The sequence below is a fragment of the Otolemur garnettii genome, unplaced genomic scaffold (genome assembly GCF_000181295.1).
Source record: "Otolemur garnettii isolate 467f Iridium unplaced genomic scaffold, OtoGar3 scaffold00251, whole genome shotgun sequence".
In the NCBI taxonomy this organism is placed as follows: domain Eukaryota; kingdom Metazoa; phylum Chordata; class Mammalia; order Primates; family Galagidae; genus Otolemur; species Otolemur garnettii.
This window is the reverse complement of record NW_003852646.1, coordinates 741,159-753,205: the sequence shown is the minus strand read 5'-3', so window position 1 is coordinate 753,205 and position 12,047 is coordinate 741,159. Positions and strand designations below refer to the sequence as shown.

Here is a 12,047-nt window from a genome sequence, read left to right as displayed (position 1 = left end):
ACCACCTCTGGTATATGGGGCCGGCGCCCTACTCCTCTGAGCCACAGGCGCTGCCCCTGGCGTCTCTCTTAAAGGACTCATCCTGAGCTGGCCCATCCAGGCCAATCTCCCTTTCCATTACTGTAAAGACAACTGATGAGGGACCTTCATCTTATCTGCAAAATCCCTTCATCTTTGCCATAGAACATAAACCTAATTACAAGGGTGCAATCCCCTCATATTCGCAAATACTCTACATAATCAAGGGAGAAGGAAGTACTGTACAGGCATGAACAGCACACATTATGAACGGGAATCTTGGGGACCATCTTAGAATTCTGTCTACCACAGAGACCTAACTGAGCTCCCTGTGAATCTCTTTTGGGATTTTCCATGTTCCCCCAGACTTCTAGGCTGTCCCCTGTATGACATCTTTTATCTGGTCTTACAGTTGCCTGGTTAGTTGTCTCCTCGATTAAATGCTGAGCAACTTAACATACGTCTCTCCATGTCCCAGCTCACATCCTGGCATAGCTTTAGTGCTCTGTAAGCATTTACTGTATGGATAAATGGAGCTAAATTCTTACGTTGGGAGTGAGGATTAATCTAGCGTTAGAGATTTGGAAGGCCACGACAGTATTACGGATGTATCACTGGGATCGCAAAGAAAGGAATGTCATCAAAGAAGAGATGAAACATCTGGTAAGCCAGAGTGCCATACTGGATAGTGGCCACTGTTTTGTACAACTGAAAGATGGGGGGGAAGCACTGTTCACATAATTGTATACGTGAATGGCGCCCTCTAGCGTTGCGCAGAGCACAACCTGTGAAGCTGTATGCGACGTTCGCGCAAAACCCGGAGCCAAGTATGAGTTCGAGTGAGGAAAGGAAGTCCTTGGTAAGCAAAAATAATAGTTCCCAACTGTGAAATATTTACTATATGGTAATGTTCTAAGCATTTTCTCAACAACCTTATGCGTTCAGTACTTTTGTTATCAATACCATGTTACAGATGATACAAACAAAAGAAATGACCAACTGTGGTCTTGAATACATTCTACAGTTCAGTTAAACACTCTGCGCTCACCTCCCCAGCCTCTCCGGTAGCCCGCGCCGGCGCCCGGCAAACGACGCCGACCCAGCGTAGCGGAGGGTCACGTGCCGGCGCGGGGCGGGGCCGCCTACGCGCCTGCGCGGCGCGGGCCGACAGAGCCCAGCCAGTGTTGGCAGAGCGGGTGCTGGGTCCCGCGGCCAGTGCCGCGTCTTCTCGCGGCTCCGCCACCAGCCGGGGCTCGGGCCGGGGCCCGGGCCCCCGGGGCATGGCCCTCAGGAGTGCGCAGGGTGACGGCCCCACTTCCAGCCGCTGGGACGGTGGCGCCGAGAAGACAGGTACGGAAGCCGGTCGGGGCGCCGCCGAGCGGCCTGTGAGGACTCCCCGAGGGCCAGGGCCGGCCGGAAGGGGCAGGGGACAGCTGTTAGAAGAGCGGGCCGGCGGCTGGGGCGTTCGGAGAGGGGGCTGCGGGCTGGGTGACCTGGGCTACGGCCGAGGTCGGGACGGCGGAAGAGGAAGAGTCTGAAGTGGGGAGAGGGCCTGCAGTTGGGTATCGGCGGATGGTGAACAGACCAGAGGAACTCTGGAGGCAGAAGCGCTTCCCCCAGAGCTCTGCGCTCCGGCCTGGTTACGTATGGAAAGGAGAATTGGGACTCCGAGGACCGAGGGCAGGCCTTCCCCCCGGTCTGAGGCTGTCTGGCCACGTCCTCCGACTCCTAGTGTCTCTTCCCTGGTTATAAGGCAGGTTTCCCAAACTTCATTCATACGTCGCTCTCTTGACTTAACGCAATTTCTGTGTCCACCTATTTCTTTTAATTACAAAATTCACCCTTTTAAAGTGTACAATTCAGTGGTTCTTAGCACATTCTCAAAGTTGTGCAGCCATAGATCGGCACTAATTCCAAAATGAAACCCTACCCATTAGCGGTCCTTCCTCGTTCGTCAGTCTCCACAGCTCCTGGCCACCACTAATCTGCTTTCTGTGTCGATCCTCTGACCCCTATTTTGATGTTATTTGCCTAAAAAGTGGTTCTCTCTATGTTGTTTCAGACTAAACAATAATTTATATGAAATTATTTTGTGATTATGTTCTTGAACATGTTTTTCACACAATAAATAGATAATAGTTAAAATTATGAGTGTTTGCCCTGAACCAAGTGAAATAATCTTTTTTCCTCTGGGGAAGACTAAGGTAGTTTTTCCCCTTCCCCGTCCTGTGGGTAGTGCCCATAAGAGAAGCACTCATGTTATTCAATCTACATATTTTGTTGAAGCTCCTGGTATCTATATCTTGTTTCTCGGCTTTCGTTTTCTGTCCTTCCTCCACTGCCGTTTATTTTGTTCTGACAGTGGATGAAAGTGGAGTTCACTGCACATATTAGGTCTCTGGACCCTTTGGCATTGTAACCCTTTGCTGGCGTTTGTGTGACATCTGTCCTCATGGCATAATAGTCAATGCCCTAAGCAACATGGGTCTTGTGACATGTTGCAGTGCAGCTGTGTCTAGGTCGCAAGACTTTACCTCCCCCAGTTTCCCTGATGTTGCTTCTGTGAATAAATGGGAGGAATTTAGAGATGAGTGTTTCTTTAATTTTGTTTTCATTCATATTGGAGAATTGTTAGCAAAGTTAATAATACTAGAAACCCTCCTGTGTAGAGTTTATGGTTAGATTGGTTTACTGTCTGGACTGCAGACTACTTTTCTCTATTGTTGGGTAAAGCATTCTTTCTTCATACCTTCTTACATATTTCAAGTAATTAATGAATGAATCTCTGCTAATTTGGGTACTGTTTTGTAGAAACTACTAATTAGGACCTCCAAAAATACAGGCTACTTTGTTTTTATTTATTTATTTATTTTTGAGACAGAGCCTCAAGCTGTCCCCTTGGGTAGAGTGCTGTGGCATCACAGCTCACAGCAACCTCCAACTCCTGGGCTCAAGCGAGTCTCCTGCCTCGGCCTCCCAAGTAGCTGGGACCACAGGCGCCCACCACAACGCCTGGCTTTTTTTTGGTTGCAACCTTCATTGTTGTTTGGTGGGCCCGGGCTAGATTCAAACTGGCCACCTTAGGTGTATGTGGCTGGCGCCTTAGCCACTTGAGCCACAGGCACCAAGCCTTATTTTGTTTTTAATAGGGCTCTTACCCAGGCTAAGCTTAAGTTTTTCTCCCTCACTGTCTTTCTCTAGTACAGGCATGAAGTTCAAGCTTAAATTTTAATTTAATAATGTTAAGTTAATTTCCAGTGTCAATATCAGGAGTTCAAGGGTGCTGTAGGGGGATATCTCTCTTTCTCTTTCTGGCTGGCCTTTCCATTGTTTTGATTAAGAGTAACATTAATTAATTTGAATTTAACTTCAGTTTAAAGACAGGAAAGCGGCTCCGCACCTGTGGCTCAAGTGGCTAAGGTACCAGCCACATACACCTAAGTGGCGGGTTCGAATCCACCCCAGCCCACCAAACAACAATGATGGCTGCAACCGAAAAAAAAATAGCCAGGTGTTGTGGCGGGCGCCTGTGGTCCCAGCAACTTGGGAGGCAGGGGCAGGAGACTCACTTGAGCCCAAGAGTTGGAGGTTGCTGTGAGCTATGCCACGGCTCTCTACCAGGGGGACAGCTTGAGGCTCTGTCTCAAAAGAAAAAAAGACAGGAAAGCTTTTATGATATGCAAACTTAAGCTAATTAATCTGTGGAATTTTGTATTGCCATGTAAGATTCCATTATACTATAATGTAAGTGTGTAGATCGCTTACCTAATCCAAGTTACTAATATTTAGTTTGGTGATACGGAAAAACTTTTAGGGGGAGTATAGCTAGTAGTCTTTAGTCATTGTCCTTTCCCTATGTATTAAGTTCCCCAAGCCATACCCATTGGACAAACCCATCACTCTGAGGAGGTAGAAATCTTTACCTGAGTTCTATGGCTAGAGTTGGGAGAGATTTAAGACAATAAATAACAGGCTTAGCCATCTTTATATGTTCAGATAAAGTGTCCCTTTATTAAAATAAGAATTTTAGGGAGTTAAGCCAAATCTCTCTTCTCATCTGCAAGACCCTGTTGTAGCAGTCCCTATACCAGTTACCATGCCTCTTCTCAAAGTCTGCCTTACCATCTTTAGAAATAAATTAATAAAAACAAGTATTTTAATGGAGAGTAGGCCAAAGTAGTCCCTGTCTCATTTTTTCCCTGTTTGTTGAATGAATTACTTTTAAGCCATCCGGGATTTATTTATAGCAGGCTTACATTTTGCAGCCAGCCATAGGACTGTAATTTCATTCCAGCATGGTTATGATAGCCAAGACATCTACTGTAAAGGAATTTGGAATGTATCAGCTTTGGGATATACAATATACCTCTCATGTAAATGGAGCAATAAAGAAATTGGAAAAGAAAGGAATGAGGGAGATTAGAATAACATATATGCTATCTGTAAATGAAATGTAGGCTTTTATCCCAAGCCCAGATAAAGCATTCTGAAATGCTTTATCTGAAATGTGTGTCCATCTCTAAAATCTATATATAAAATTTATTTCAAAATAAAATAGCATTCATTTTAATCTTTTCTTGAACATCTCAAGAATAGCTCTGTGATTTTTTTTCATTCTGAGATAAATAGGATATGTGTGAATTAGTTGTTCAGTGAGTACTCTGCTAACCTTTTTCTCCCTCATCATGTAGTCTCATAGTTGATCTTCTTACTCTGTAATTTATACATTTCCAGCTCACTTCTTGAGTTTTCTGTTTTCTCTTCCCTTTTTATGTCACAATGAGAGCCTACATTAGGCACAATACTGTATTTGTAGGGACGGCACATACTGAAGTGCCTTCCTCATCTGCCGCTAACATTTTTTTTTTGAGACAGTCTCACTTTGTCGCCCTCAGTAGAGTGCTGTAATGTCATAGCTCATAGCAACATCAAACGCTTGGGCTCAAGTGATTCTCTTGTCTCAGCCTCCTGAGCAGCTAGGACTATAGGCTCCCACCACAATGCCCAGCTATTTTTAGAGATGGGGTCTTGCTCTTGCTCAGGCTGGTCTCAAACCTGTGATCTCAGGCCATCCACCCAACTTGGCCTCCCAGATTGCTAGGATTACAGGCATGATGCCACTAACATTTAATCACTAGAATGTCAAGTTGAGGAAGGTGGTATTGGGGCTAAACAGCCACTAAAGTCCACACTGGTACAACTTCCTACTCTGGGAACCACGTAGCTTTAGAAACAAGCAAGATAGTCTACAGATCTATTTAGAGTTCTACCATGAGCATATTCTCAACAATAATATGGGGAAAATAATGCCACTTGCTATAGGCCAGTTTTATCCAGAGAACAGTAAGTAAACTAAATCATTTATTCTATTCTTCACATATTTACTGAGTTCCCACAAAGTGCCTAAAATGAGAAAATAATAAATTTTTAAATGCAGGATTAAAAATAGAATTGGAAAAGAGTCATAAGAGAAATGAGTATTGGAGGTGTGGTTTGAGTTCAAAATTAATTAACATTCTGGCAAATATTTGCTAAAACCTCATGGAAATCCAGCTGGTTACAGTGTTCTTTTCCTCCAGATATATACAAGCAGCGGTTTTCCTTTCTTCCAGATGGCTGAATTACTTGGAAAGAGGGATAGGCGAATGTGTGAAGAAAGCATTCCATCCCCTTAGCAAATAGGTTGACAAGATTTCTGGATTTTGCCTTCCCTCAACTTAAATTGCTATTGCTATGTAAGTGGTGTTAACTTGTAATGTTTGAAAAACACAAAGGTACTCCCAAGTAAGACAAAAAGTGGCTGGGTGATGTGGCTCATGCCTGTAATCCCAGCACTTTGTGAGGTGGGAAGATGCCTTAAGGCCAGGAGTTTGAGACCAGGACAGGCAACATAGCAAGACCCTGTCTTTTTTTGTCTTTTTTTTTTTTTAAGACAGTCTTACTATGTCGCCCTGGGTAGTGTCACTGCTCACAGCAACCTCAAACTCTTGGGCTTAAGCAATTCTCTTCCCTCGGCCTCCCAAGTAGCTGGGACTACAGGTACCCTCTACAACACCCAGCTAGCAAGACCCTGTCTTTAGAAAAAAAAATTAAAAATTAGTTGGATGTGATGGCATATACCTATAGTCCTAACTCTTCAGGAGGCTGAAGCAGGAGTATTATGTGAGCCCAGGAGTTTGTGGTTGCTGTGAGCCAGGATGAAGCTCACTGTACTCTAGGGTGGGCAACAGACTATCTCAAAAAAAAAAAAAAGATTTAAATATCTATTAGATTTTTTTTCTCTGTTAGAAATTAGTTCAATTCCTGCTCATATTTTGTCTCAGCCCATGTTATATATGAATTTCTCTTTTCCTGCACATCTATGACCCCTCTTTGAAAACATAAAGTCCATCTTCCAAAGGCTGTCCCTCAGGCCCATAGTAAAATACCTCCCTGTCTTCCTGTTGAGTACAAGATAAAACCCATACTCCTTTGCAGTATGAGTCCAGCCCAGACTCTTACGAGAGCCTCATTCACTGCAGTCCTTCCTGCTTCTGCTCATAAAGACTTTCCTCACTGCCTCAGAAGTTATCGTTCTTTCCTCTAAATTTTCATAATCCTTCATGATTTGATTATATTATATAATAATAATTGTTTGTGTCCTCTCTACTGTGAGCCCCTCAGAAGGCTAGGAGGGAGGCTCAGCGCCTATAGCTCAACCGGCTAAGGTGCCAGCCACGTACACCTAAGGTGACGGGTTCGAATCCCCAGCCCGGACCCGCCAAACAACAATGACGGCTGCAACCAAAAAATGGCCCGGTGTTGTGGCAGGCGCCTGTGGTCCCAGCTACTTGGGAGGCAGAGGCAGGAGACTCGCTTGAGCCCAGGAGTTGGAGGTTGCTGTGAGCTGTAATGCCATGGCACTCTACCCAGGGGGACAGCTTGAGGCTCTGTCTCAAAAAAAAAAAAAAAAAGAAGGCTAGGAGGGAGTTACTAATTTTTTATCACCAGAACAGGATTTGGTACAAGTAGCCATTCATTAATGATGCACTGATGAATGAGTGATAGATGGACGAATGGTCATGGTAGATGGCTGTAAGGACAGACTGAGCCAGGAGTTTGATGTACCTAACAAACATTTGACTAGTTAGGATGGATGTGGACGAAGGGAATTGGGAGCTTGATTTTTCATGATGTCTAGGTTCGGAAATCATTTAATTCGGCATCCAAACTAGGACAGTTTTGAGAGCGCAGGGAGCAGGAAGGCTTTGCAATGAACAGTTAGGCCAGCACTGTAGGTATAAACCAGGAACATACCAGACATAATGAGAACAAAGGGTCATCCTACTAGGTTACCAGGGAAAACAACAACATTGAAGCCAGGAAGACAGGTTTACCTGGGCGAAAAGTCACTTGTGCTATTTTACTGTGTGTACCTCCAATTGCATGTGACTCCAAAGCAGTTGGTGCCAGTGTTCATGTGGTATATATGTCACAGCTCTCATAGGTAGGTCACCCAGGGCTATTAGTGCCAACTTTCATTTGCAGCTTTGTCATGGAAACTGTTTGTAGACTGTTGTCTCAGAGAAGATTGCTGAAGAAAGCTGCTTCGAGTCCCTTCTAAAACCTAATATGCCTTCTGATGTAAGACCCTTTAAAGCAGGGGTCCTCAAAACTACCACGCGGCCCGTCGAGGACATTTATCCGGCCTGCCGGGTGTTTTTGCCACAGCTGCCTGTCCTGCTTAGCAGCCGACTCGTCCTGGGCCCGCAATCCGGCCTTCCAACAGTCTGAGGGACAGTGAACTGGCCCCCTGTTTAAAAAGTTTGAGGACCACTGCTCTAGGTAGAATTCTATGGCGTCATTGCTCGCAGCAACCTCATACTCTTGGGCTCAAGTGATCCTTTTGCTTCAGTCTCCTGAGGAGCTGGGACTTCGGCTCCTGCCAAAACGTCTGGCTAGGTTTTCTTTTTATTTCTAGTAAAGACAGGGTCTTGTCGTTCAGGTTGGTCTTGAACTCCTGAGTTCAAGTAATCCATCTGCCTCAGCTTCCCAGAGTGCTAGGATAACAGGTGTGAGCCAGCACACCGAGACCCTTCTTTTTCTTTTGGTCTGTGTGTAATTTTAATTGTAGAAAACAACTTGTTCACTTTTGACATTTAAAGCTAAGCATTATTTAATTTTATTGTAACAAAACAACTTGTTCACTTTTGACATTTAAAGCTAAGCATTGTCTTTCCTTCCCCTGTAACAATGAGGAAATTTACAAAGTTATAAAAGAAAATTCTATTCTAAATAAGATCCTACTGCTGATTCTCCCATCAAGTGGTGGGGCTTGAGTCATCATTGGATTATTTATTTAAAAAATTTAATCTTAAACTGCAGGGATGTCAGTTAAACATCATAATTAAATATGCCAAAAAGGATATGTTGTCAGAATACCCATTTAACCCACATAAACGTCTCAAACGTACCCTTTGAGATATTCTGTAACCTTAATTTCTAAGTTTTTTTTCTTCCTCTTAACATATCCAGGGCATTAAAAAAAATCAATGAAGAAACAAAGAGTTTTTTAAAACTTTATATTAATAAGAAAAGTAGACAGAACATGCTAACTGTCCATGTTCACATAGAGATACATAGTGTACTCTCAGAGCCCAGTATACACAGGAGGAAAAAGGTTAGAATTCCACCTACAACTACACAGGGGCCTCTCACTCTCCAGCTTCCAGGAGAGTTAAAGAAGCAGGTTTTCTTTTGTCCCACAGACCTTGCTGGTCTTGGTTCTGTATAGTTTTGCTCTCCTTCCTTTTTAAGATGTGCTTCTCAAGGTAGCCTGACCTTGACCTGTTACAGTATCTTTGAGCTCTTGGCCTTTTTGTCTGCGCACCTTTTTTTGGCAGTTATATATAGTGCACTGCCTTGTGGCGTTCTGTGTTGTTTATTTAAATTAACTTGTGTTTTTGTCTTATTTTCAGAGGGGGACAGGCAACCAGAAAGAGTCTATGTACTGTTATCTTCCATTTAAGTTCAGCATACTATTCCTGAAAGTAGACATTCTGCGTTAAGAGCACTAAGAGCCTGTTATTCCATTATTTTATTTGTTTATGTATTTATTTATTTTGAGACAGAGTCTCACTTTGTTGCCCTCGATAGAGTGCTGTGGCATCATATCTAGGATGACCAGATGTCCCGCTTTTGGCGGGACAGTCCCACTTTTTAACAATTTGTCCTGCGTCCCATGGCGTTTTAAAAGGTCCCGATTTTTGGCTCGGTGCCTATAGCTCAACCGGCTAAGGCGCCAGCCACGTACACCTAAGGTGGCGGGTTCGAATCCCCAGCCCGGACCCGCCAAACAACAATGACGGCTGCAACCAAAAAATAGCCAGGCGTTGTGGCGGACGCCTGTGGTCCCAGCTACTTGGGAGGCGGAGGCAAGAGACTCGCTTGAGCCCAGGAGTTGGAGGTTGCTGTGAGCTGTAATGCTACGGCACTCTACCCAGGGGGACAGCTTGAGGCTCTGTCTCAAAAAAAAAAAAAAAAGTGAAAAGGTCCCGATTTTTGAAAAGAATGCACGAATGGGCAGGAGAACAGGAAGGGAATATACGGTTTTCAGCTGCCATGTGGCTATTTTGCCAGAATATGAGTTTTATATTATTTTTGTTAATTTTATAATGTTAAGCTGTAATAATAACAAATAATTGTTGAGAAGTGATTATTGAGAACTGCTTATCAAAGTTCACATTGTTGTCAGGCCCTGCTCTGCCCCATCCCCTGCCTCGTCCCCTGCCCCACTTTACCAATGTTAAAATCTGGTCACCCTAAGATTCATATCTCACAGCAAGTTCAAACTCTTAGGCTCAAGCAATCCTCTTGACTCAGCCTCCCAAGTAGTTGGGACTACAGGTGCCCACCACAACGCCCAGATATTTTTTTATTGCAGTTGTCATTGTTTAGCAGGCCCAGGTCAGGCTTGAACCTGCCAGCCTCAGTGTATGTGGCAGGCACTATACTCACTGAGCTATGGGCTCCAAGCCTTGAGCAATTCTCTTGCCTCAGCCTCCCAAGTAGCTGGGACTACAAGCATCTGCCACAATGCCCGGCTAGTTTTTCTATTTTTAGTAGAGACAGAGTCTTGCTTTACTCAGGCTGGTCTTGAGCTCCTAAGCTTAGAGGGCTAAGATTACAGACATGAGCCACCATGCATGGCTGCTTCCCCCTCTCCCCGCTTATTTCAGATTATTGTGAGGGTACAACCAGATCACTATTTTTGAATTTTTTTTTTTTAAGAGACAGAGTCTTACTTTGTTGCCCTCAGTAGAGCGCTGTGGCATCACAGCTCGCAGCAACCTCCAGCTCTTGCCTCAGCCTCCCAAGTAGCTGGGACTACAGGCACCTGCTACAATGCCTGACTATTTTTTGTTGCAGTTTGGCCAGGACCGGGTTCAAACCTACTACACTCAGTATATGGAGCCAGCACCCAACTCTTCTGAGCTACAGGCTCCACCCTGTTTTTGAATTTGTTAGGTAGAGTCCCTCTTATAGTTATGTCCCACACCCAGAAAGTGTACTGTACACCCCTACTTTGTGCCCTTTAAGTGGGAGCACCCCAATTTCCTCCCTTTCTCCCTCTCCCCAACTTGAATAGAATTAAGTTTTTCTCCTATTTGGACATATATTAGATTATCTGTTGGCTTTATAATAAAATTGTGCACATAGGAGTCTTTTCCATTCTCATGATACTTTACTAAGGAGAATGTGTTTCAACTTCATCCATGTTAATATGAAAAATGTAAAGTCTCCATTCTTTCTTATGGCTGCATAGTACTCGGTGGTATACATGTACCACAGCTGGTTAATTCATTCTTGAGTTGATGGGCATTTAGGTTGTTTACACATCATGGTGATTGTAAATTGAGGTGTGATAAACATTCTAGTGCAAATGTCTTTGTGATTAAATGATTTTTTTTCTTCCAGGTAAATGCCTACTAGTGGAATGTGGTGTCAAATGGGAGGTCTAATTTGAGTTCTTTGAAGACTCTCATTTCTTTCCAAAGAGACTGTATTAGTTTGCAGTCCCACTAACAATGTAAAAGTGTCCCTCTTTCTCTACACTCGCATCAACATCTGCAACTCTGGGACTTTGTGATATGGGCTATTTTCTTAGGGGTTAGGTGATATCTCAGGGTGGTTTTGATTTGCATGTCTCTGATAATTAGGGACGATGAGCACTTTTTCATTTGTTAGCCATTTGTCTGTCTTCCTCAGAGAAGGTTCTGTTCATGTCTCTTGTCCAGTGATAGATGTGATTGTTTGCTCTTTTTATTGTTGTTGTTAATTTGAATTCCCTGTAGATCCTAATTATCAAGCCTTTGTCAGGTTCGTAATATGCAAATATCTTTCCCCATTCTGAAGGTTGTCAGTTTGCTTTAATTGTTGTGTCCTTAGCTATGCCAAAGCTTTTCAGTTTAATTAAGTCACATCTGTATACGTCTTACTGGGATTGCCGCTGAAGTTTTCTTTATAAACATCTTTCCTCAGGAGGATATCCTCTGGAGTTTTTCCCACACTTTCATCTAGGATTTTTATCTTTTCGTGTCTTAGAGTTAAATCTTTGATCTATCTTGAATTAATTTTCGTAAGTAGTGAAAGGTATGGGTCCAGATTCAGTCTTTTACATGTGATTATCCAGGTCTCCCAGTACAATTTATTGAATAGGGGTTCTTTTCCCCAGTATATGCTTTTGTTTGGTTTATTAAAGATCAGATGACTATAAGAGACTGATTTCATCTCTTGGTTTTCTGTTGCATTCTGGGAGCAGCTAATAGACATATTGTAATGCTTTTTTTTTTTTAAACTCCTCCAAGCCTAATTGAGATAACACTCTGCTTTTGAAAATACCTCTGTATTATTCTTATGTTTTACTAGTTGTGTTAGCATGTAACCAGAGACTTTTCTTTTTTTCTTTTTTTTGAGACAGAGCCTCAAGCTGTCCCCCTGGGTAGAGTGCTGTGGCATCTCAGCTCACAGCAACCTCCAACTCCTGGGCT

General features: G+C 43.5%; 1 protein-coding gene across 2 annotated transcripts in view; it reads left to right on the top strand.

The window, feature by feature from the left end:
• The first annotated feature begins 1,156 nt into the window (after positions 1-1,156).
• Positions 1,157-12,047, top strand: part of TBC1D20 (TBC1 domain family member 20) — a 24,468-nt gene continuing 13,577 nt past the window's right edge. The window contains exon 1 of one of the 2 annotated variants that reach the window (XM_003802617.3): positions 1,157-1,368. In XM_003802617.3, the coding sequence (XP_003802665.1) occupies positions 1,299-1,368 (70 nt within the window). In that variant the 5' untranslated portion in view covers positions 1,157-1,298. The remainder of the gene's footprint in view (positions 1,369-12,047) is intronic. The other variant, XM_023508496.1, reaches the window with a different exon arrangement.